Source organism: Labrus bergylta, chromosome 1 (assembly GCF_963930695.1).
Source record: "Labrus bergylta chromosome 1, fLabBer1.1, whole genome shotgun sequence".
Lineage (NCBI taxonomy): Eukaryota > Metazoa > Chordata > Actinopteri > Labriformes > Labridae > Labrus > Labrus bergylta.
In genome coordinates, this window is record NC_089195.1 from 27,603,257 (window position 1) to 27,629,488 (window position 26,232).

Consider the following 26,232-nt stretch of genomic DNA (forward strand, 5'->3'; position numbering starts at 1 on the left):
ATGAGTTTAATCATTTGATAGAAATATTAAATGAATAAAAATCAGAAGACACAGAAGGAAACATAACACAAGATATAACAATTCACTGTTTACATTTGATTACACTGAAATCTGTTTTGATCATGTTTTACACATAATATCCTGGTCACGGTGCTCAATGACTTCCAAAGATCTATAGTGTGTGAAAATGACCACAGGAGGGTGCTATTAGACAATATGGACAACTGCGTTCTTGTTTGAAAACAGTTCTCAAGAATTAAGGTGTGACAGTTGAGAAGGATGCAAGTTAACCCCAAGAAAAATCCCCTTTGAGCATGCTTTGAATTCTGGGATCAGCACTGTATTCATGTGTGTGGCAAACAGCAACAACCTGTTGAATACATTTCAAACTGCTGTGTCACTTCAATCAGCTTAATGAACTCTTAAAGTTAAGAGATGGTCTGTATGTGGTGGTAATGCACCATGATTATCGTTGTACTGAATGCTCAGTAAGTAAAATAAACTTAAATCATTAAAGATCACTAGATACTACAGATTTAGATTTTTCTTTTTTAGCTGCCTTTGTGATGCCAATGAATTTCCATTTATACTGAAAAATTGATTACCTTTAACCACAAAGTCAAGTAAAGTGTATCTATCAAGCTTATTTTATTCATTTATGGGTTTATTTGTTTATATTGACAGGGACAGTAGCTGTAGCCAGAGGTAGCTCTAAGCTAATTTACATCTGTAGTCTCTTAACGTCTTTGGTACATACACGAACAACATCTACACAACAATACACAACCACTACAACTTTATAACTTACAAAACACTGCTCGACTGCTTCAAAGACATTTAAAAAATGGACCAAACCTTGTTTAAACTACATGAACAGAAAACTGAGGTAGTGCTGTTTGCCCCCCCCCCCCCGCCCTAACTCCACCAGTTTAAATCCGTAAAAAAAAATGGCCCATTGTCATCTTATGCAAAACTCTCTGCAACAAATCTTGGCGTGACTCAACCTTCAAATTCCACAAACAAATAAACTCTGTGGTTAAAGGCTGCTTCCTCTAATTACGAACCTAAGACAAGTACAACTCATAACTCATAACTCATGTACAAAACGCTGCTGCCAGATTTCTAACAGGTACAAGTAAAACGGGACCACATCACTCCTGTACTCGCCTGCCTTCACTTGGCTACCTGTTGATTTTAGAATCCATTTTAAAATGCTATAACTTGTTTTTTAAGTCACTCCTCTTATTCATCAAAACGTTTAATCCCTTACACCCAAACACGATCACTCAGGTCCTCTGAGCAGTCTCTCCTTTTTGTCCCTCGAGCTCAACGGAAACTCAGAGGCCATTGTGCCTTCTCAGTGGCAGGCCTCCCATCATCAGAGACGTTAACTCATTCAATTAATTCAAAGCACAACTCAATACCCAACCTTTTTCCCTGGCCTTTGAAATAAGCTTTAAAAAAAAATCCTTTCTTTCTTTGTTTGTTTTTGTTGTAACACCTTCTCTGTGCAGCATGTTGGTCAGCTGAGGCTGTTTTAAACGTGCTGCACAAATAATCTGGAATTTTCAAAACGTCGATAACAGCACGAGCCGTCTTTTTTTTAATTAAATCACACATATCTAAATAAGACAAACACATGAAAGAGTTTAGTGATCTTTGCAATGATTCCTTGCAGCTTCTCGTAGCAGTCGTCCCTGTTCTCAAATGAGTGTTGAGTCAACAGGAAGTGTTTACAGACTCAGTGAAGATGACCGAGAAAAGGGCTGCCATTCCTGAAGACAGTGTTCGTTGCTGTGTGAGTGTGTGTGTGTGTGTGTGTGTGTGTGTACACATTGTCTGACATGTCAGTGCTCACTTTGACAGTTTGTGGTCAGGAACAAACCTGAAAGACTTCAGTTCCAGCTGCTGTCACTGGAAGTCTTTCAGTCTGCCGCTGTGTGGGAGTGACAGAACCTCTAATTCCAATGAAAGAAACACTCAAAAAACAAAAACAAATATGCACCAAACTGGTTTTAAGAGAGCTGGATACGGCCATTAAGATACAATGGTTTGAAGAATGTAATGATTACGCACAAAACTCTTTCATTTTTACAAAATCAAAGTTTATGAAGAGATGTTACAGTACATTTAAACACCACAGTCAGTCATGACCAAATAAAAAGGCAGTGTAGTGGCTGTTTTCTTTTCTTTTTTTTTTCAAGTGAACCAGATTGTCTCCCTGGACAAACCATCACACCAGGATGTAAGAACATGAATCAAAAGTGTCTATAAGACAAATCAACACCTAAAAATGCTGTCTTGTGCTTTGATTCAGAGACACTTTAGTCCCTTCTTTCCTCTGCAAATGTCAAGCAGCGCAGAGACAAGGACTAATACTGATTGGATAATACACCATCAACGCCTGAGTTATTCCTAAGACATCAAATCTGCATTGAACACAGTAAAACAAAGGTCACAATGAAGAAACATTACATGAACAAGTATGAAATTAAGTGTAAGAGCATATATTTGACTTTGGCAGATGTTACTATGACGATAATATTAAACACAAAATCACTGGACACCATGCATTAAGTACAGAGAGAGGGGTTTTAGTGCAAATCTGCAAATTCATGTCTATCAATACTCATTGTGTATGCAGGAGTGCATGCTTTATGTTGGATACTATGGTCCCCTTTTTCAACAAGTGTAATCCCACGATTCATAGCATAAATAATAATATAACCTTACAACAAGAGTAAGCACTGAAAACAGAAAGGAAGACATTGTAGTTTCATGTGCAGTCGCAACAAAAAGATAGTAATGACATTTTTTTTAATTTGAGAGTTAACATCATTTATAATCTTGCATCTTTCAAGATGAAATCGTTCAAATAAGTGCGAATGACGCAGGTGAGTGAACAGAAAAGCACTCCTCTCTACAAAGTAAAAAAAAAAAAAAAAAAAGTTGTATGGGAAAACATTTTGTTTCCTTGTCCTCTTGCTTTGACAGTCAGGTTTATACGACTGAAATAACAGAGTCACACGCATCAGGTATTCATGTCTGAAATATGTTGTTGTGTCAGTTATCGTGCAAGTCTTGAGAGTAATCCAATCTGATCACATGTGAACTGTGATTATTGTTTCACCTTTCAATGCCCCGTCTCTTTTCGCCATCATGTCCGATGACTTTGTGTATCCAGGAGCTAAAGGCAGAGACTCTGGTATAGACGCCGGGGGACTGTTGTGTCCTGCAGGCATGGCCCCATGACGTCACCCCATAAACCACCCAACCCCCTCCTGGACGCTCACACACCAACGGACCTCCACTGTCGCCACGACAACTGTCCACCCGCCTCTCCGGCTGGATGCTGCCGGCGCAGAGCATGCGGCTTGTGAAGGCTCCTTGGAAGTGCTGCTGGCAGTGACGCCGGGGGAGTAAGGAGAGGGGGGCCTGCTGCAGGGTCTTAGAGTATGAGCGACCTGAGAAAGAGGGGGATGAGTTAGAATGAGTGGTATGTTTGAGCATCTAAGTTTATATGTGACAAATGTCAGAGACTGATAGATTGACAACCTGTGAAACTGCAGGCTGAAACACAGATTTTACTTTGGAGCCTCAATGCTTCTTTTATTAGCTGCCTCTCATATTGTCTGCAGCCTTTGAATAATTGAGTACTTTTGTTTTGACCATGCTTGTTGCCAACTTTGATTTAAAGAGAAATATCTGGATTGATTGTTAAACCTTATCACTTTCTGACAGTTCAGCTACCGCCATCATCAGACCAAACCTTTAATTGACGTCCGTTTAGGAGAAAATATCTGCAAAAAATAACGACAACCTTTAACCTTTAGCTACTTTTTGTCTTTATATGAAAACATTCTGACAAACTAAATTAGGCAGTAAAAATATTTTGCCTCTGTTACTCCTCCACTGAGGAGTGAAACTGAGAGGAGTCACCTGCTTTGGTTTATTTCTGGTCAAATCTAAGATTTGTTGTTGTTGTTGTTTTTCATTCAATGAAGGTTCCTATCATACATCTTTTTCTCTCTTTACTTTGGAAAAGATGACAAAAGAAATTTATGGGAGGCTTTAGTTCCAGCCTCTCTTCAGGGGCAAACATTCATATTTACTTTGCATGGCAGCTTAAGTCTGTTTTTCTGTGCAATATTAGCCTGCATGTACTTTTGTGATGTCAGAGTGGCAGACAGCCAAAAACAAACAGCTGTACAAACCAGACATCTCACCCTTAATGAAACAGCCTTTCCCTGCATCACAGGCGCTGTAAATAGCTTGTGTTGTCAAAACACTTACAGAAACAAATGAAAGCACTCTCTCCGATACACATGCGGTTATAAAGGGAATATGATACACTGGTCCCTCAAGAGGGAGTACATGTTTTTGACATAAGTACTTACTGTGACATTGTCTAGCCCTTAGTGACTGTGTTGTTATGATTAATGACATCAGCATGTAATTTACAGATCGCTAACAGATGTGTGTCGCTTCCTCCGGCAAGTGTACGGACACATACGTCAGACAAGTGCAAAAGCTGGTGGAAGATTCTCCTCTAGATTTCAGCTGAAAAATAATTGGTGTAGAGGACACAGATAGCGGTTTTGTTGCATGCCCCGTATATAGAGGCTGTAGCCCTCATTGCAGCGGCTGTGGGTTCAAATCCGACCATGCTGCATTTCAACACCCTCACTTTCCTCCCCAACATTTCCTTTTGCTCTTTGCTATCCTATCCAATAAAGGCAAAAAGCCCCCCCCCCAAAAATAAAAGATAATAATTGATATAGGAAGACTCCAACGGGACCAGATAAAGCCAAATTATTGACATCATTCTCCTTTTCTTGTGTTTATTAACCCTTCTATACACAGAGGGCCATTATCCTCTGAGCATATGCTCTGCTGAGAGGCTCACAACATCAAACCGCTGTATTTATAGTTCATTAACACAAACCCAATAAACCCCATCTATGTATCAACTGGAATCTAACAAGTTCTGATCATTTGAAAGCATCTCAATTGAACCAAAGTAAAAAAAATAAACAATGAGTGGTCAAAATCTGGAGAGACAATGAGTGCTTTGAAAATACAGCTAAAAGAAACCCAGCTAATTATGCTAATGTTGGCAATAAGCCAACTACTAGCTTAAGGTAAGATTTATTACAATAACATAACTGTTAGCTTGTCTTCATGACCTTGAGCTAGGAATTTCTTGTGACAATATGAAAAAAAAAAAGTTAGCTTAGTTGAATGTACGCTAATGTCTAAGGCCCAATGTCGCCCTAGTTTTCACTACTGGTTGTTTTTGATGGTTATCAATTGAGAAGTACTGGAGGGATATACATTTGTCTTATTTGCTACATTTGTAGGATTTGAAACCTCATATAAAGCAGAAAAACATTGAAGAAGAATGTGAGCTGCTCACCCTGAGCATGATGTCAGAGGGAAATGTCTGCCAACTCAATCTGGTGAGATTCAGTGCTTTTTTTAATCATATCTTTTCAAAACTGCCATGAGAATTGTTTTCAATTGTATATAAAATGGAAACCAATATCTAAATGTGATTGTGTGAAGCATCCAGGGTCACTCTATCCTCTCCCCTTTGACACAAACACACAACACACCCTCACCTGTGTCACCCCAGCCGGTGATGTGACAGTTGCTGGCTTGCTTGAGCACTCTCTCTTTCCTCATGGGCAGGCAGGCAGGAAGAACATGTCTGCTGAATGACACGCACTCTCCCGGCATGTGGCCCACTGCTCCTGGTGACAGACGGACCAAGGCCAGATCGTAATCGTTGCTCTGGGAGTGGTAGCTTGGGTGAAGGACGATCTGATCGACGGCGTACTCCTCCTCGTACTCTTCAGGGACAAGCGAGTGGTAGTCGCCCACTCTGACTTTATACTGCTTGGTGCTGTTTCCATACCTGCAGAGAGAAACAGAGAGAAGGGCCACAGGGGCCATTAGAGGGTGTGTGCATGTGTGAAGGATCACTCTTCTTTATACATAAAATATGAGCAATAAAATTAAGAGCTCCGGTAGGGGTTAGATCACCGGTAGTTCTTCTACAGCTGTAAAAATACCATGATGTTACATTCAGACCATGCAGTCATGAAATCTGTTCTTTTCGTCAGCGAGTACTTTAGATTTTGAGGGGTTTTGTTGTTATTCTTTAGGAGCTTTGCTAATCAGTAGGCTAAGTAGTATCTTTTCAAACCTCCTCTGTGCCCATCTCTCTGCAACACAATACATTCAAAGTGCATTTATGGTTACGGTACATAAACACTTAAGCAATAATAACTGTGAAGAATAAATTAGAATAAATGAAGGAAAGGAAAGACATGTGTACTTTTAATTTTTTAGTTTTTTTAAAGGTTTATTCTTTGGCCTTTTGTGCCTTTATTCGAGAGATAGGACAGTGGCTAGAGTCGGAAATCAGGCGGAGAGAGAGAGCGAGAGAGGGGAATGACATGCGGGAAAGGAGCCACAGGTTGGATTTGAACCTGGGCCGCCCGCTTGGAGGACTACAGCCTCCATACATGGGGCGCGAGCATTAACCGCTGCACCACCAGCGCCCCATGTACTTGTACTTTCATCTGAATCATAGGCTACTGAAGGGATTTCCACGCCTAAGATGTTTGGCTTTATCCGCAAGAAGCTGGGAAGAGGAAGAGGAGAGGAGAAGGGGGAGTCAGGGACAATGGCTGAATTAAAGTCAGTGGAGCGAGGGAGGAGAAGGATGAAGAGAGGAGTGAAAGAAGGAGGCCTTTTGATCGAGCCAAGCCTCTGTGTCCAGTTAAAACTGGTGGAGTGTTTCCGGAAAGATCTCCTGACCTGGGAATGTTACAGCGTTCCTGGCAGAGCGGAGACACTGCTGACAAGTCTTCTAAGTAGAGTACAGTACATACCCATTAACACACATGCACACACATGCACAATGGCACACAGGTTTTGAGCTCTGGCCTGAATGACGCTGTTGTACAAAACTATGAAGGATTGGCACAAGATTATGGCATGCAGTCACACCCAAGTTATCTTAACATTGTTGTTGTTGCTGTAAGCAGCCGAAAAATCTGCTGGAGTTCTGTTACAGTTGGCAAGCCACCAGCTGTACAGCTCAAAGGTATAAATAGGTTTAATGCATTGACAGCATGTGACCACTGACCTAAGGTCAAATTTTGATGGGCTACTAATCGGAAATTGTAGTGTTGGAATAATGTAATATGATCATGTCACTGAGACCCGGTTACTATTTATTACCTCATGTGTCACGCTCAAACCATCTGTGTTGCAAATTGGAACAAGTAGATGTAGGCACACCAACATGTTTGTGTATTTTCTGTGTATTATGTTACTGGGAGTTAGTTGATTTGTTTGTTTGTTTTAAGTGTGTGTGTGTGTGTGTGTGTGTGTGTGTGTGTGTGGTGTCTAGGGAGAGAAATAGAGCGAGAGAGAAATAGAGAGAGAGAGAAAGTGACATTTTATTTGAGTGTTTAATTGTGTCCAACAGAACTAGTGACATAGCTGGCATGAGAACTAGTTCTGCCAGCTATGTTTACGCTTTTTTGCCCTTAAAAAAGACAATCCATAAATCCTTCTTAGATAAAACACTTGTTCTATCCCTCATTGCCACCTTTCAAAGGCTTAATTTCTTAATCAGGACTAGGTTAGGACTTTGGCTTTGGCCAGGATTTTGGCTGCCAATGATCATGAAAACAAGATAATCGAGATTATTGTGCTGCGTGCTGTGTCTGCGCCTGTTTTTCCGTCAGTGTGTGTGTTTATATGTGTGTAATATTTCAGTTGCTGTAAAAGAAAGGTGACACTGTGTAGTCGGAAGTCTCTATCTTGGTCTGCATGCTCTGGCAGCATGCAGCAAATTACTTTTCAAAGCTGTCATAGCTCAAGCTATCATGGCTGAAGAACGACGACATGACCTGTCTCACTTTCTTGGAATGTCTTTGATAAAACATGTTATACAGAAAGCTTCAAGATGATTTCATGATCTCTGTTGTTTCTTATGATGTGGTGTGGAGTTGTAGGGCGGGGCGATACGGACCGAGAGTCATATCTCGATATTTTTTAGCAGAACGGGGATACAGAATACATATCTCGATATTCTTTCTGTAAAGAAATGATAAAAAAAACAAAGTCAAATCCACATGGTCGTAATGTCACACCGGCACTTTGATTGACAGCCTGCTCCACAACGTCAACATGTGCATAAAAAATGAGCTGAAAACCCACATACAGTCCATAACCTCACATACATTAACAACGAAACTGTCGAAATGGTCAACTTCTTCAAATATCTTGGACTCACCCTGGACAATAAACTCAGTTATGATCAACACACGGCAAAGACTTTAGTCCATACGAAAACTCTGAGCCCTATCTGTCTCACCTCCCCTCCTGTTACTTCTGTATAACAGAATCATCCAACCCATCCTCCTTTACATGTTTCTTCAACATGCTCACTGTTACAAAAACTAAAGTAAACTCACCTGTATCACAAATAGTGCTTCAGGAAATCATAGGCCTACCTATCTAAAACCTCTCACAACTTAACTACAGAGCCCTGACTCACAGAGCACTCACTATAGCCCAGGACCCCTCTCACCCACTCAATCCACTCTTTTCTTAGATACAGAACCCTGACCTGGAAGAGGGCACACTTCAAAAAGAGCTTTGTCCCTTAAACAAGCTTCCACGATGACCAGCCCCTTCTTTGTTATGTGTTTCTACATGTGTTATGTGTTTTCTTTATGTGTACCAACCGTGCAAAGCTGCAAAGCCGTGACACAAATTTCCCCCTGGGGGACAATAAAGTATTGTATTGTAAAAATGCTCCTTAAATGAAATAGAATTGGACATATGGACATAGAGGCAGAGAGGTGGAGCAGGGTGATGAGGATCAGACAGAGAGAGGAGAAACAGGTGAACTGGCGGCTCTACGGAAGAAACGTATAACAATACTTTAACGTGACATAAACCATATCGATATACAAGATATTTTTCTACTCTTTATCTCATTTGAAAATATATCAATAAATCTTAAAAACTAGATATGTTGCCCAGCCCTGTGTAGTTGTGTGTTACATCATCTTGATAATAAACATTAATCACAATAGTCAAATATATTGTGCTGCGTGTGTCTTGTATAAATTGCCAATCTGCAGCAGTCAGCAGAATAATTCTACACTATGTCATGAAACGGACTGCGACCAAAGGATCAACAAGTCTAAAAAAAAAAAAAACACCCACACAATATAAACAGCAAGTCCTGAGGCTCCTAGGTGTGAGCATGTATCATAACATGACCTTGAATGGATAACACCCATTGTTTATTTACCTTGGCCAAGCTTCTGTTGAAATTACAGCTCCTTTGTGTGGTTTTAAATAAATTCTGTTGAATTACCAGTCAGTGAAGTTAAACTGATGAGTCCTTTGTGCAATCACACCTGTGGCAAACTGGTCGCAGTGTTTGCATTGCTCAGTCTGAGAGCTCCTGATTACTACATCCTGAGCAGTTTTAATTTGCAGGGCTGCACAGATGTGTTTCCTGTGTGTGATGAGTTACAGTGCAGAGTACGAGGTTCTTGTATTAAGGAGTACACCTACGGCAGTGGAACGGGCCTGGGAATGTCTTGAGCAATGGCACAAGTGAGGATTTAGTGAATGAGCTTTTCCTCTCTTTAATGCGGAAACATCAGGATTTGAAATGCTTGAGCTGCAGGAGTCTGCAAAGACTTCTGGTTTGACTAGGAAACCCGAACATTAAAACCAATACCCAGTGACACAATTGAAAAATGTTTCACTTTAAATACAGCCTTCAAACCTTACAGCTAATGCATCAAGATCCAAAGCAGACTCCAGGGCACGTGACCCCTAAACCCTCTACTTTCTCATGTTGGCTCTCTGTTCAATTCATTTCTTTTTCTTGGCATTAGCCTTCCCACCGCCTTCTCTGCTGTATGCATTAGGTGATCGATTCCAAGATGGCGGCACCATGTGGAGACGATCAGCCCAGATGAAAGTGAGATGAAGTAAGTCTGTGTTCCTGCCGTCTGCAGCTAAAAATTACTGGTACACGTCAACACAAAGACGCTCTACTTCAGCGTGTACGTGTAAGTTTGTGTGTTTGACCTCTTGAAGCAGTGTGCAGAGGTGAGGACCCAGCAGGTGTCGATTACAGTCGCTCCACACACCAACCTCCCGTCTCCACGAGACCCTCGCAGACGTATTGCTGCCTGCCATGGCCAGCCGCCCCTACAGACAGGAACACAAACACACGAGTGCAATTACTGTGTGTAAGTGCACAGATAACCTGAAAGGAGTGTAGACAAAGAATCCAGTCTATAGCATTTAAAAGCAAATAAATGCTTCTTTTTTTTTTTTTTGCAATGCTACAAAAGGAACGACATTTGACTTCAGAACAAAGTCTTCATGTATGGTAACCACACCGCGATCATTATGAGCACAGTACGCAGCGCACACACACACACACACACACACACACAAAGAAAGCGCAATACAGCTGAGCATAATAATCGATTATCTTGTTTACGTGATACTCAGAAGCCAAAATTCTAATTGAATTTGAAAGTTGATGAACTGCCTAGTCCTAACCTGGGTTTCTGTTTATTGTAATGAACCCTTTAAAAGGTGGAAATCAGAGAACAATTTGTATTTTATCGAAGTACTATTTATGGATTTTAAAGGGCATAAGATCGTAAACAAAGCTAGCAGAACTAGTTTACGTGCAGCAGGTGTAAACAAGCTGGATGTCATCTAAACATCCACACACACGCATACACACACGCATGCATGCACACACACACACACACACACACAGACACGCAGAAACACAAAGTCATAACCACAAAACATTCATTTTTAATTCCAGACTCTTTCTGTGTACTTCTGTTTCTCTTTCTCGTAAATCATCACCGTGACTCACAAATTAGACGCCAACATTCTGACTCATTTGCATACTTTCACTTCACCACATACTGTGGATGTTCCTGTTTGCAGGTAGTACACATCCCTGTAGTATATATCTTTGCCTGTATTCTCAGATCAGCTGTTTTCAATCTAACTTGAAAATGCTTCCAACTGGTTTCATTCTATATGTCTTTGGCAGGCGTTCTCTGTACTGTTATTAATCCCTTCTGTCTCTTCCAGCTTACCTCAGAGAGTTCTCTCCTCCTATGATTCGTCGCTGGCGAGTGTGTTTGAGCCGCAGACCACAAATTGAGTTGGCAGGATCTGACAGAGACAAAAAAGGGGAACCGTTTGGGTGTGTATATGTGAGAGTTTGAGGGGGGGGGGGCGATGATTGCAAAACCACACATTACGTCTCGGATGTTGCTCTTATTAAATATTTAAGACTGACTGAACAGAAATAAAAGCTTGGGATTCATCCTCCAAATAAAGCAAATTGAATAAAGGAGTGATGGTTTTCATAGGCTGCGTGTGTGTGATGTTGAGGTCTGCAAACTGAGGTTAAGTACTTTTTCAGAAGCTGTAATTTATCATACTGAGGAGACAAAGCACCCTCCTGCACTGGTTTGACTTTCATCAGTGTGTGCATGGAAGGAATAGCATATGTGCCGGTAACAGATAGCTTAGTGTGAGTCTGACGTGATGTGTGACAGACAGGGTGAAGCAATAACAACCTTCTCTCATTTTACCATCTGGATATATACACACACATTGAAGTCCTCCCTGCTCTCCTCGCTCTTTAACTTACCCCTACATTTTCTTCAGTTTCTGTTTGTCATTACTTTTTCAGAGCGTATATCACACTGGAAATGTTTGCTAAACATGCTCTAGTGTCATCCAGGCTTCAGATAAATCACAGGAGCTTTTTTCTTTTTCTTTCTCAGAGTAACACTTACGAAAAAACAGACCTGTGGCACCTTTGACTTCTTTGTAGCCGGGCTGTGATTCACCATAGTCACAAATGACCCCGGCATCCTCACTATGGCGACAGTTGTGTGTGCCGGGTGCCTGTTTGATGCAGTCCGCCAAAGAGCGCTCCTCGCCGCTACACTTCACATTGTCCACGTGGATTGGCCCCGTCCCCTCCCCGAAGTATGCCATCACACGGGCCTTCGAGGCTCCACTGGAGAGGGCGGACAAGAGACAAAAGAGAGAATTCACTGTCATTGCCTTCTGAACGATATTAACCTGGAAATGTGTAAGGCCTGTCAAAATAATAAAAAGGGTTTGATTATACAGAACTGTTGCTTACAAAGTGTTTTACAATAAAGTAAAAAACAAACTCAAAGCAACAAAATGTCATAAGAAAAGCGAGGGAATACAACAGAGTCTTAAAGATTCACTGGAATTCAATGATCAAATATAAACATAGAAACGTCTTGGGGCCCCAAAGACACGAAATGCTCAGTTTCTTTTTGTTTTCAAACTCCTCACAGGAGTCATGAAAAAGACTGAAATGAATCTTGATGCCTCTAAATGACCTACAGACGCCATTCATCGGAAACTATCAAAAAACGATTTTCCACAGAAATATTCACAGTGAATGAAACATTTGACTGTCGCAAGGAAGCAGTATGCGATTTCTTTCACTGAAAACTCTGAATACAGGTTTAGAGAACAAGATCCGCAAAGATATAAGATGTACTGGTTTGTCCGGGGGGGGGGGGGGGGGCGCCAACATTGACAAAAGACAAAACTTCTTCGCAGGCAGGGGCGTGTCCAGAGGGGTGACCAGGGGTGGTATGGGCCCCCCTTGAAATCTTATTGGCCACCCCAGGTTTCACCCCAAAATCTTTCACTATTTTTAGCTATTTGCCTTTCCAGAGGTGGGACTTGTGTAGCTCATCGTTTTCTTTGTGCAGATGTTTATTTGCAATTTTTTAAAATTGAAATTGAAATTGTGACTTTGGATATAGCCTATGTACTGTTTTGAGTCCTTGAAGAATCAAGCTTAGAAGATGTGTTTGTTGCATTATCTTGTGTTTGTTAACATTTGATGTGATCAGTGAAGACACAAGAGGTAAACAAATGCTCTTCAGTCATGTGTGCAAACAAACTTCAGGTCCAACCCTGCACAAGTCAGTGCTCCCTGCTCAAAGGAGCTGCAAGCTGGGATCTAGAAACATTGAGACACTGCTGGCTGACCTGAGTTACTTTACGGACACAACAATTTAATAATGTACTCAGAGGAGCCTCAGATGTAATAACTACATTTTTCTTTTTAAATTAAAAAAAAAAATCAACTTGCAGGCGATGGAGGGCGGTTAAATGATTGTGAAAAAATCATTTAAACTCTATTATTTACTTGACTAATTGTTTTTTTTTTACATTTCGTTAATAACCTTTACAGTATGTCACAAATAAAAGAGTCAATTGTTGAAGGCTGAGCGGTTACATCTTTCTCTCTGTATGTACAGGCATATAGAGTTTCTGATAACATGATAGTATAGATGTATGACATTCTCTGGCTGTGACACAAATCAGGTCGAACCTCGGTCACACTCTAACAAGAGTATTTGTATCACTATCTCACCTCTGACTTTAATTAGCACACAGCTAACACACAGGGGCCTGTGAGCTGTGGCTGTGTATGTGAGCCTGAATAGGCTGAAACTGTCACTCCAATCAAGATTGATAGATAACTGACCTGAGGGATCTCATGTTGCATCCCTGGGGTTTGATGGATGGCAGGTCTCACTTCCCCACTGATTCCAAAGGGAATCTCATGTCTCTCTTTGAGACATCTAGCTTTGTGTACTTGTGTCTCATGTAGCTCCCTGAGCGGTACTCAACAAGCCTGCTTGGCGTCTTTTTTGTGACAGCACAGATTTGAACCGTCAAAAATGAAACACACTCCACTTTGGATACTGAATGTTCAACTTAGAAAGCAAAGCCAAATTGTTTTGTGTTTTCTCAGACATAATATTTCATGTACTGTCCGTTTAAATTAAATTCTGAAAGGACATTTTTAAATGTTAGAGTATGCGTTTAAAATATTTCATGGGGGGATGGAAGAAACGATGCAGCCAATGTGACAGCAACAAATCACACACACTGAAGCAAACAGGTGTCAGAGTTTGGACGATCTTCTAACAAGCCATCAAGATGAGTAAAAGCTCAGACAGGCCCAGTTACTGTCTGTCACATTTAGCACAGCCATTGCACGACCTGCATGAAGTTAGGCTGCCAGAAAAGAAAATAAGAAGAAAAGGAGGGAGCTGGCTCAGGCATTTGACCCCAACAAGAAATTGTTAAAGAACTTATTTCAGTCAGCGCCAAAAGCTGATGGGAGCCATACAGAGGGAGCTCATGTTAGCCAGGAGACTAGCAGCTAATAGTACTGATCGAATGTGCATATGTTGATTTAAATCATTTCCTGGGAGGGCCCATTCACTGCCAGTAGCCTACTGGTTAGTGCACGCATGGCATGTACAGAGGATGAAGTCCTTGAAAGCGGGCGACCCGGGTTCGAATCCGACCTGTGGTTCCCCTCTCTCTCTCTCCCTGATTTCTGACTCTGTCCTATCTCTAAAATAAAGGCACAAAAAGCCCCAAAATACATATTTAAAGGGATTTAAAGTTCCATTCAGACTCATGTAGATCTTAATTCAGGGTCACTTTGGGTCAAACGGTTGACTTTGAATATAATTTGCGTGAAAGTGTGTGCGTAGCTGCGTATATTTTCTTTTATCACACCCATAGCGACCTCTAACCCTTGGGGGCCTGCTGTGTATGTAATGACCTTTCACCACACCTCGTGCAAGACAGAATGATGATCCTAACACGGATTCTACACGCCTGCAACACGCTTCGTCTCCCTCTCTCACGCTTATGCACTCCAGATGTGGCTCTCATGTACATGACAGATGCGTCACAGAAAATTAGGTGGCTAAGAGACGAGTCTCCCTTGCAGAGGAGTGATGTGAGGGAAAACACAAAAGTTTATTACGCTACAGTTTTCCCTCGCCATTGTTTTGGAAAAGAGGACACTGTCTCAGAGGGAGAAGATAATGGGACACAGAGAGGACCAGATGAGGTAGTTGACATGCCCTGGATGTATCTGTCAATGTGTCAAAGTGTCATTCTCATGATTGGCTTGTCCTTTAATTGGATGTTTATCTTGGCTCTGCTAAAGGACGCAGCTTAATCCTCTAATAAAGGCAACTGGCAGCACACCAGAGGATCATGAGAGTAGAGTTTTAAAGATTAATTAATTTTAAAAAGCTGTCATTTTGAATGCTTTTAAGCTGCATACTGCAGTTGTTTTTTTTTCCATTGTTGGTTAGCTTGAAACGTGCATGATGAGGTGCAAACTGAAAACAGAGGAGGGTTTAGAGATGGAGAGATGAAAGACAGACACAGAAAGAGGGAGTGAGGGTACTGGAGGACACATGCCAAGTACGGGAAGTGGTGATTGATTTTTGCAAACAGAGCGGGTAGTCTGGATTCACTTAAAAGTTTGATGTATAGAGTGGTCACAATGCAAGCCTACAGCTCACAGAGAGCGATTCTGCAACCTTTTTGGAAACAAACATGTTGACATGGGGCGTGACTAAACAGCAGGGCTATCTGTGCCCCAAATGAAATAAAACATGTGATGAGGAAAATTACCCCAAACAAACAGGTATTCTCGTATGTCAAGAAAAGTATTTGACTCGCTCAGTCTCTTTGAAGTTTTCTTTTCTTTTTTTTTTTTTTGGAGTTATTTTTAATGCCGGAAACACACACCTGTATCCCAACTGTCGGCAAACCACCTCAGCGTCATGATCAGTCCATCCGTCGTCACACACGGTCCCCCATTGACCCGCCAGATAGAGCTCTACCCTGCCTTCCCTCGGGCTCTCTCCTCCTACAAGCCTTACTGGAACATCTGAATATTACACACAGAAACAATTAACAGTCACTCCAAGTCACCCTGCTGTCACATTGTAACTTTTGCTGCCTCTTGGCCAGGACTCCCTTGAAAAAGAGGTTTTTAATCTCAATGGGACTTTCCTGGATAAAGAAAGGTTAAATAAATTTAAAAAAAAAACATAGTTATTCCTGTTCTCTGAAGCTACAAAAAGCCCCTCATTGTAGAAATACTTAAAGACACGACACATACATTCCCTCACAAACCTGATCTTCCAGGTTAAAATGTCAGGTGAATGGGGGTATGTGCACTCCTGTTGAGTACAAAAGGTAGAAACCAGGACGCCTTAGTCATGAGGTCCCGGAGCATCTCAGGGATGTGTCAGGTTGGGCCTTTGACCTTGTATAATCAGCAGGTCCCGAGGAAAGCTAGGGCCACTTCACACTGTGCTTGCACCTTTATGTCGTCGTTTTAGAGCTCCTGTGAGGAAGACTAAAAGACTCCAAGTCTAATTTTTACCAAGTGCAATTAATATGATAAACAACAATTAGCCATTTGTTGCTCTTTTTGCACTTGAATTGCACATTTGCACACCTCCACTTTGCACTTTAATAACCTGAATTTCCATTCTGGTATGGGTTCTTGACTGAACTAACATAGTGGTTAGTTGCAAAAGCGTTTCATGTGAAGTGTATCTCTGTGACTGTGTGGACTGGAATGACAGGTATCCAAACGTTGTGTGTGGGCAGAACCTTGTGTGTGGGAATGTTTGCTTATTTGGTGGTAACGACAATTGAGGAAATGCTCAACAAATGCTTTGTCCTCCACTTTGAATTTCCATTCTTGTGTAGGCTCTTGACTGATTATATTGCGCTGTTTTTATTTGGTTTTATATTTTGCTGTGTTGTCTGATTTTCTAAATTTGTTTTGGTTTATGTTTTATGGTGATGTTGTCCTTGTGTTTCTTGTCTTCTGTGTGCTCCTGTTGCAACGCAAATTTCCCCTTGTGGGACAATAAAGAAATCTGAATCTGAATCTGACTATTTCCAGAGGAACGTCTGATGCCATACAAAGATAATTTATTTGATTGCCTCTCCTCTCTAGTGCTCTGTCTCTTGTTCTTTCTCTCTTAAAGAAATGAGTTTAGTTCCTCTATCATCATTTTTAAGCACACAAATATACAGACATGTTCACTCAAGCACAATTTTCTTATTTCAGTGAATTCCAATCTCTTTTCTTTGTGTAGATCATTTCAGAGCAAGTTTATATCCATGCCAAGTGACAGATTTTGCTAAGATCATTAATAACTAACATAGTGGCTTGTTGCAAAAGCGTTTGTTGCAAAAGCGTTTGTTGCAAAAGCGTATCTCTGTGACTGTGTAGACTGGAATGATAGGTATCCAAACCTTGTGTGTGGGCAGAACATAAGAATTGTGGGAGGGGGGAAAGAAGGCAAGTGTGGGTTAATTGTGGGAATGTTTGCTTATTTGGTGGTAACGACAATTGAGGAAATGCTCATCTTTGTCCTCTCACTTAGAAACACAAACACTGTTTTAATGCCTCTCTCTCTCTCTCTCTCTCTCTCTCTTTCACTCTCTCACACACACACACACACACACACATTACATTGCAACTCTAATGTGATGGTCACTCACAATGAGAGAGCAAGAGGGAAAGGGAGCAAGAGAGAGAGAGAGGGAGAGTTCAAAGCCCAGCTTGGCTTATCTGCTTTTTCTCCTTTTCCAAAAACAACATAAACCAATCTGCCCGTGGCATGTTGAGGGGAAGGGGGGGGATTTAGTCCCACACTTAAACACACAAACAAAACACACACAAACAGTCACATACACAGAAAAACTCTGCGGTAACGACATCATTCTATCGTGTGGGCTGAGAGTGTCCCTTAGCTTCTAGCCAAACGACATAATCCCGCTAAACTCAACTAAGCAATCACTTTAAAACTTGATTCATCCTTTCAGTGACATTCAACAGAGTTATCAGACTTTAAAGCTGCAAAATCTCACCTTAAGACAGAGGACAGAGAACTGAGCAGTTATACAAGATGAGCTGAAACCTGAGCCACAAATGCTTCCACCCAGCTCTGTCCAAGCATGTCTGTATTAATTGCTGGAGGCTATAAACACAAGGTTTATTCGTGGCACAACCCTTTCCTCCCTCTCACTCAACTCACTTTTGTCTCTTCACACAAAAGGTGTAAGAAGTGTGGCCTTAACCTTACACTGATCCTTAATTGATGTGATGTTGTGGTAACCTGTCAACATGTCAGAGATACACTTTAGTTAGAATGACCATTTAATCATGACGACTATACAAGAGAAGCTGTTATTAAGCTAGCTAACAGCTGTGCCTGTTAGTGTTAACATGACTGACATCATCCTCTATCTGTTTAACAGAAAGGGCCGGGTTTCCGCTCCTAAGTAAGACGAGCTCCAATCGACTGCAGGTTGAGTTTGGCAAAGATCCCCGAGACAGATTTGAATCAATTTCCCGTTTTCATAAGGTTTGAGGGACAAAGCGTAGAGACTTTTATCGTACAGGTTTCCTGTTCTTCTCTGCCTATAAAGCACATGTGCGTGTAGAGAAAGCAGTCCTCAGTGTAAGCTAACATTAGACTTTTATTGATAATGATATAATTATTCTTGTACAGAAGTCATTTCAGTTGAAGTTGTTCTACAATCACGTTTTCCGATAAGATTTAATATAAACCTTACAAACAACAGCTAATGAAGTGAGTGTATTAACTTAGGTTTGGGAGCAGAACCACGCCTAAACCACACCTCAAATGATCAGTATGGACTTCTGGGCAATACGCATAACTTTGATGGATTGATATTTTTGTGCTAGCCTAAGCTCAACTCTTTAACCAAGTTGACATTTTCATGGGATCCCCTTCTGTTAATAAAGAGTGAAAATAAGAGTATCAAAACCCCACACACAAGCACTCACTAACTTGAAAACCTTCCCACCACAAACATTGACAGCACATTTCATTGTGTGACAAACCAAACCTGAGGAAGAAGATATGTCCGCACACATGCTCACAATGTTTAGAGGTCTTCTTCATTTTCGGAAAATCACCTGAAGAAGACCTCTGGTCAAAACTTTGTGATTGTGATGAATTCAAACTTTTGCTGGCATTTGAGCAGAGTGTGCGCGGGCCTATCTTCTTCCCCAGTCTGCTGTTTTTGCACTGCCAACATACATTGTTGAAATCATTAAAAAATCTAAACAAATTAATACATTTTACACAGTTACATTGAACGTTTATCAGCATTAATGGTGTCTCTGCTATACATGTAACATTTCTTCATGTGTCTTACAGTCGGAGAACATTCTGTCTTACTAGCAGGAAGACTTTCTCCGATGCGTTCAGGGCGGCACGCGATGTTAACGTCTTCATGGTGTGTGCAGTCATGACGGAGCCACTCCCTCTTGTTGCACAGTATTAGGCTGGGCTCCTTCCCTGTGCAGCTCACGTCGTCCAAAAGAATTGGACCTGACCCCACCCCAAAGTCTGGGACCGGGGTGATGTCTAGTCCTTCAGAGAGGAGAGTCTCACCTAATCTGGAAGGTAGACGTGCACTGCATTTTCAAAATGATTATGATTAAGTTATAAGGGTCTGTTTTCATTAGCTTGTCTCTGTCTGCTGGCACGTTACCTGTAACCAAGTTGTCTGCACACCACTTGTGTGTTAGAGTCCGTCCAGCCGTCGTCACACACTGTACCCCACTGACCTCTGTAGAAGACTTCTAGACGTCCCTCGTTGCTGCCTGAACCCCCTGCTAGCCGAACAGTACCATCTGGATGGAAGGAGAAAAGCAGACAATAAGACAGACAGAACAATAAGTTAATCCTATGGGTACATTTTAAAACGTTTTTTTTCAAGGCCTTTGTTTGAATTAAAACATATATTTTTTTAAATCACTCCATGGGGTGAATGAACTGAATAGGGGTGAGACAAAATATCCATACTGCAATATATTGTCCTCCTGACTCATAATACAATAATCAAATAGCTGGTGCCAAATAGTGATATTTAAAAAAAATGTAAATCCAACTCTCTTGACAGATGTCCCAGCCAATATGACTCGCTGTGTCACCACTTCCTGACACGAATGAGGGTACCGTAAAAAAAATAAAATAAATTGGCCAAAGACGAAGAAGACAACAGCATCATAGAAGAAGAAAGGGAGCGCAGGATAATGTCAGACAGAGCTGAATAGAAGTTGAAGGATATTGTTAATCAGATATTGTGATGTATCATCTATAGCTATATGATTGTCTTGCAAAATATCAATTATCACTGTATCGTGATAATATTAACCGGATGAATTGCTAAAGCTGATTGGGGTGTTGTAGTACCTGTAAGAGGGTTGCAGGACACTCCTGCGTCCTCGGAGTGCAGACAGTTGTGTTCCCCCCAGCCACTTTTGGGACACTGCTCCAGAGTGAGTTCATTGCCGGTACACCGCACCTCATCCAGCCACACACGTCCTGAACCTTTGCCAAAATGTGCCTGGCCCCATGCCCTGGCCACGCCGCTACAAAAGAATAGAGAAGATAAAAATAAAAAAAAACTGAAGGTTTGGTTTGCAGGAAAACTGAATCAATTAACAAAAGATGTACTGCCTGACCCTGACTTACAAAATAGATGTCACAGGAATCAATTTAGGAGAAACCGCCTTCAATGCTCAAATGTGCATACATAAGTACTGCAACATCAACATCACAGTGGCATACACAGAAAATACACACCAGAGATTCAGGGAGAGTGTAGTGTTGCTAAATATGCATATTTCTGTGGTCCTAGAATTCATGCAGGAACAATGAGCCTGATTCACTATCTGACCCCCAGATGTTCTTTACTGCTCGCTCCTCTCTCTGTGTGTCCAAATGGAAAGAATACTTGTCATACTTTTGGAAACAGAGGGAGAGACAGACGGCTGGTCACCCACATCAACTCATCTCAGTTTCCCACTCTATCTTTCTGTCACACTTCTGTCTTCTGATTTCATACTCACAGCTGCTTATTGGTTGGAATTATTGTAAATATCAGCATTAACACCTGTGTGTGTGTGTGTGTGTGTGTGTGTGTGTGTGTGTGTGTGTATGTGTGTTTGGGTTTGTGTGTGTGTGTTTTACCTAAGCCCTAGCTGTCGACACACCACCTCTGCATCACTGTCGTCCCATTGGTCGTCACATATTGAACCCCATTGTCCTGCATGGAAAACCTCAACTGTGCCCTCTGACCTTGACTGGCCTCCAACCAGTCGTATGGGGAGTGACACTATCACTGAAACACACACACACACACAAAAAAAGAGTTCATGGGTCCCCTGACTGACTCCATAGATGCAAACAAAATTGAGGGTATGTTTTTCATTTTGAAATATATGTTGCATATGAATAGAAACAATTCTTCAAGCATAGATGGGGTGTTATAGTTATCAGCTTTCTTTGTGTTGATGCTTAACCTCCATCCCTCCAACACAGGACTCATCGTTCACCATGAGGAGTGCTTACATGGCTGCGGGGTGCAGGTGATGGCTGCGGCCAGAGAACACTCCCCTCCATTCCAGCTGGTCTTTGGACATTGGAGCAGGTCTGGCTCATCTCCCTGGCAATGGACGGCTCTCCAATGAAGCTTAGCCAATCCTGGACGAAACAGAGGAACTGCACGTGCACTACCTGAGATCCTGGAAGGGGTTAAATAAGAAAATAAGTTGTTGTTTTTTTTTTTTTACTCATTTGAAATACCTCTTCAACCTGCAACATCAAACAGTAAACTGATATTATGTTTGGACATTTGAATTCAGAGATGGGTCCTGCAGCCAGGCTAGCAGATCTCAGAGCAAATAGCAAAGTGATTGTTTTAGCCAACTAGCGGTAACATTGAGCCATCTGTATTGTCATGATCCAGGGCCAACATGATCATCCGTTTTACACACCCAGCAGCTTTCAATAAGTGAGCATGTGTAAGTCATCACCAAGGATTTGAGCCGACATATGGCTGACATTTGCCCTGTTTCCTTTCTGCTGTGGACTTGCATTGACTCCTGTGTGAATATGCACGCACACAGGCATGTGTTCATGTCAGCATGCATGTCAGCATGCATGCCAGCGCTGGTGTTAGCTTCAACACGTGCAGTGAGTGCACAGAACGCCACTGTTCTCCAGGGAATATCACATGCGTTGGCAACTGACTATACCCCAGCAAATGATTATTGTCAGTGTATGTTCTTTGTAAAGGTTCAAATTTTGACCAAGCAAATGAGTTGCTCTTGTCATAATTCCAGACCAAACAGAAACACTCCCGTATGTGTGTCAGACAGAGACAAAAGGAGAGTCCGTAACAAGGTAAATAGCTGAGCACTAAAGGTATTTAAATACCTCTAGGGAATGGGGGGTTGGAATGCAGAGGTCACTTAAGAAAAGTACGAAGACTGTGGTGAGCATGCATGCGTAAGTCTTAAAGTGTCGGAAAATTCTCTTACATTCCCACCAAATTTCCATCACACCCTAACCATCTGCCAGGCCTTTGACGGCAGCTTTACATTGTTGATTTATAAGGCAGATGGATATTTTTCCTGTGTCTGAATATGTATTTGAGAGGGTGAGGCAGACAGAGAGCAGCAGATAGTTCTTGTGTTTGCATGTGTGCGTGCTCTCTCACCCCTTGCCCAGCTGTCTACAAACCACTACAGCGTCTTGGTCGCCCCAATCATCGCTACAGATAGACCCCCACTCTCCTCCCAGATAGACTTCCACCCTGCCATCGAGCTTGGAGCGGCCTCCTTGCAGACGCACAGAGCCTGGGACAGAGAAAGGGTTAGAGAACAGCAGATGTTTAAAGAGACAGAATTTTTAGCGCCTAATGGGAAGTAACCGATGACACAATGTAAAGTAAAAAATGTGATGAAGATTATCAAAGTATTTAAACAAATAGGGCTTTGCAACAAAAGAGAAAAAAACTAGAGGCACAGTTAGAAAAAAAAATAGGTCAATTCATGCTAAAGATAAAGTCCTGTGACTATAAATACAGATATTATATATTTATTATTACTATAGATAATAGTGACATTTATATTTATTAACACATCATGATGAAGTAGTAGCATGTGTGTATCTCTTCAATGCACCGAAAGGTGTGTCTGCAAGGGCTTACATTACGAGACAGAAGTGACAACCTAATGAGAGAAAAAGAACAAAAGAAATTGCATGACATGTCAAAAAAATGACAGACCAAGTATTATCACCTTGGCATTAGAATCTCGACGCTTGTTAAGCACTGACTGGTCGTAACTTCAATAGATCAAACCTAAAGCATACTCTTGCACTGATGAAAGACATTTAACACAAAGGGATATCTGAAACATGTTGAGTGTGAACAGGGACTGAAGTCTGTTATTATCAGAAACAAAGGAGAAGTCGAGCTTCTGACATTTGGCGGAAAAGCTGACATCTAAGAATGTGATTTAATGGACACTGAAACAAACAGTGCATTTTCTTTTCCACCTCTCCCAGGCCACACAGAGAGCAGCTAAGATGCTCCTTTGGAGCTGGGAGGAAGCGACCTGTTTGTAATTCAAGAGGAAATATACCACATAGTATATTTTCTTTAGAAGTCCCATGCCTCACTGACATACAGTTGATCAAGTGGTCAAGTGTTTCACAAGTTTCCGTATGTGTGCAGGACTGTGTATAAGACATGGGTACAGTGGGTTTGGGTATATGTTAAAAGCGGCAAAAGCTTTATTTCTTTTAGTGTTATATCATAGAGGAGTTCTGATGCAAGCAGAGAATGTGCGGGTGCAACACATATGCAACAAACAAACCTATATCTTATATTACAGACAACGTTTAGTGTGTGGTCTTGTCTATGCCTTTTTTTTTTTTTCTTACCACTGTAACTTTTGCTGCTTTGCTAAAGTGCTCATGATGGATAGGCCGGGTCTTTGTAACATAACAATGAGTAAGGTCTTTTACCTGCTCTTTTGTAATGTTAACAGACAAAGAGTAAGGTATTTCTTAGCTGCTTTTTGTAAAGTGTCTCGAGATAACACTTGTTATGAGTTGACGCTATACAAATAAAAATTGATTGATTGATTGATTGATTGATTGATTGATTGATAAGACATGTACAGCAGATAAAGAAAATGTAAAAAAAAAAACTGTATGAGGCAACCCCCATAGTGCTTTTAAAATCTGAACATCTCCAATTACTGAATGAATATGTCTATTCCATGTATCAATTACCAAAAGATAAATTATAAATGATACCAACATCACTCCAAGGCTAAAAATACCACAGGTCTTCTTTTGCCAGATGGAAAACTCACACACACTTTCCCTTTCACCACTCTCTCAACAAACTACCTTCCATCAATCCAGAGATGAAGGGCCAATTTATCTTCAGTATTCGTTTTTAGCAACATCCAGTACTTCAAGTCTGTGTGCAGGAAGTGCTGTGATTCCCATGTCTTATATCGTTATGTGAGAGGAGAGGTTTTATGTACTTCTTTCTACTTGAACACCTTTGATCTCTGGACTGTGTTATTGCCAAACACACCTGGCCTAAAGCAAATACCTGTGCACTGATTACAGAATAAATGTGCACAGACTTACCATCTGCACACTGTACTCACACCTATGAGGGTGTGTCCTGTTTACTTACCTCAGCATGGGCTTCCTGAGTTGAACAAAAATTGCAAACAGTAGCTACCCTCTTTTTATTATAAATCGCATGTAGCCTACTTAATCTATCTCAATATTCCTGTAATTGATTTTAAACGCTTCTGGAGTCTATGTTTGCACCGTTCTCGTCATTATTCTACATGTTTTAAATCATTGATCCCTATATAACACAGTGTTGTTTTGAGCGTCCAGGCCTGTTTGTTTACCTTGTTTACAGTCGCAGTAGCCCCAGTCCACTCTGCCTTTGTGGTTCCTGAAAAAGCACCAGGGTCTTATCCTGCCGTCCGGGTTGCGACAGTGATTGTGCTCTCCTATTCCTTTGCCCGGGTAGCGATCCGTGAAGCCGGTCACCTCAGTCCAGTTCATGCACCGGCTCCCGGACTCGGTGACGTCTATTGCTCCCCGGTAGAAAGCGTCTTTCCCACGGCTCTGCAAGCAGTCTGTGAAAGGCAGGATGAATGAAGGGACGCTGCTGGAGTAACACACGCCGCTGTTCGCAGTCCACAGCGCGGCTACTGTAATAAGAAATGCCAAATTCATGTTAGGTCTCCGATTGTTTGCGATAACAGGAAAAAGTCAGTGGCCTCTGTCATGAGCTGAGGAGACGGTTTTCAGTTTGCTTCATCACCCTGCCGCGGGACGAGAGTGAGAACCGAGGGAAGAAAAAACGACGCGGATCAATGAAACTCCTGTTTACGTGGGCTCACAGGCAGACAGCCCCCCACGAAAAGCATAAATGATAAAGCAACTTGTCCCATCATGCAGGCTTATAACCTACCATTTCATTCCATATGTTCATTTTAGCCTTATATCCTAGGGGCTACATAGGCTAGAATAATCCAGCCCACCTATCTGTATTTTATGTAAGGCAACATAATAGGGAGACGAGACAAAAAAAAGACAAAAACTATCAAATTATTTCATTTAAAAAAAGAAAAAGGTGCATTTGGGACTGTAAAGGATATCCACTTGTAGAGACATGGTCAAATAACTAGCTCTAATCTTACTGTATTGTCTTTTTTTTTAATCCTACGACAATTTAAAATATTTATTTTAATATCTTGTTGCTTTTATGTGTCGTATTTTATTTTATTTTTATACATATTTTTTTAATTCTTATTGGTGTGCATTAGTCTCTCAATGATGTTACAAACTACTTTTTGTCAACAACTTCTCTGCACTCTTGTTAAGCACTTTGGACTGCAATTTAATATGTCTGAAAGGTGCAGTATAAATAAAGTTTGATTGATTGATATAGGCCTGTATAGTCTCTTATTTGGGCTAAGTTAATTTTGTTAATTGCTGATATAGGCTACGTTTTGGATTCACACTGTCGTCCTAAACTTCTTTTTTTTTTTTTCTTTACCATCAACTCACATGGATCCCAAATGTTGTTGAGGCTAAATCTACAGTTTTCTCAATAAAAGAGAGGAAATCTTCTTTTTGGAACTAAAAACAGAAATAAATGAGATGCTGAACATGAGAAGAAGATGAGTGATTGAGGTCAAATCCTTATTTTTAAGTCCAAATCCTTATGAAAATGGGACTGAGGAAATGTTTTCATTGAGTTTTGTGTGAGTGTGTGAGACACACACACACACACACACACACAGGATAGACCTACAAATGAAAAGTGTGCTCTGATTGGATGAACAAGCGCGTCCCCTAT

The 26,232-nt window shown here is 41.2% G+C and overlaps 1 protein-coding gene across 7 annotated transcripts; it reads right to left on the minus strand.

Moving 5' to 3' along the window:
* Positions 1–2,083: 2,083 nt before the first annotated feature.
* Positions 2,084–25,389, minus strand: prss12 (serine protease 12). Of its 7 annotated transcripts, none has more exons than XM_020647307.3 (13): positions 24,770–25,389; positions 22,543–22,681; positions 21,393–21,565; positions 21,012–21,162; positions 20,232–20,410; positions 19,528–19,669; positions 19,212–19,450; positions 15,724–15,865; positions 11,913–12,118; positions 11,181–11,259; positions 10,138–10,260; positions 5,622–5,917; positions 2,084–3,464 (listed from the first exon to the last, which is right to left on the minus strand). In XM_020647307.3, the coding sequence occupies exons 1-13, from the start codon at positions 25,101–25,103 to the stop codon at positions 3,127–3,129; spliced, it is 2,541 nt and encodes an 846-aa protein (XP_020502963.2). In that variant the 5' UTR covers positions 25,104–25,389; the 3' UTR covers positions 2,084–3,126. The 7 variants fall into 7 exon arrangements, with proteins under 7 accessions (XP_020502963.2, XP_020502961.2, XP_020502960.2 ...); XM_020647305.3 differs by having other exon boundaries at positions 11,904–12,118; positions 24,770–25,388; XM_020647304.3 differs by having other exon boundaries at positions 11,892–12,118; positions 24,770–25,387.
* Positions 25,390–26,232: the final 843 nt, after the last annotated feature.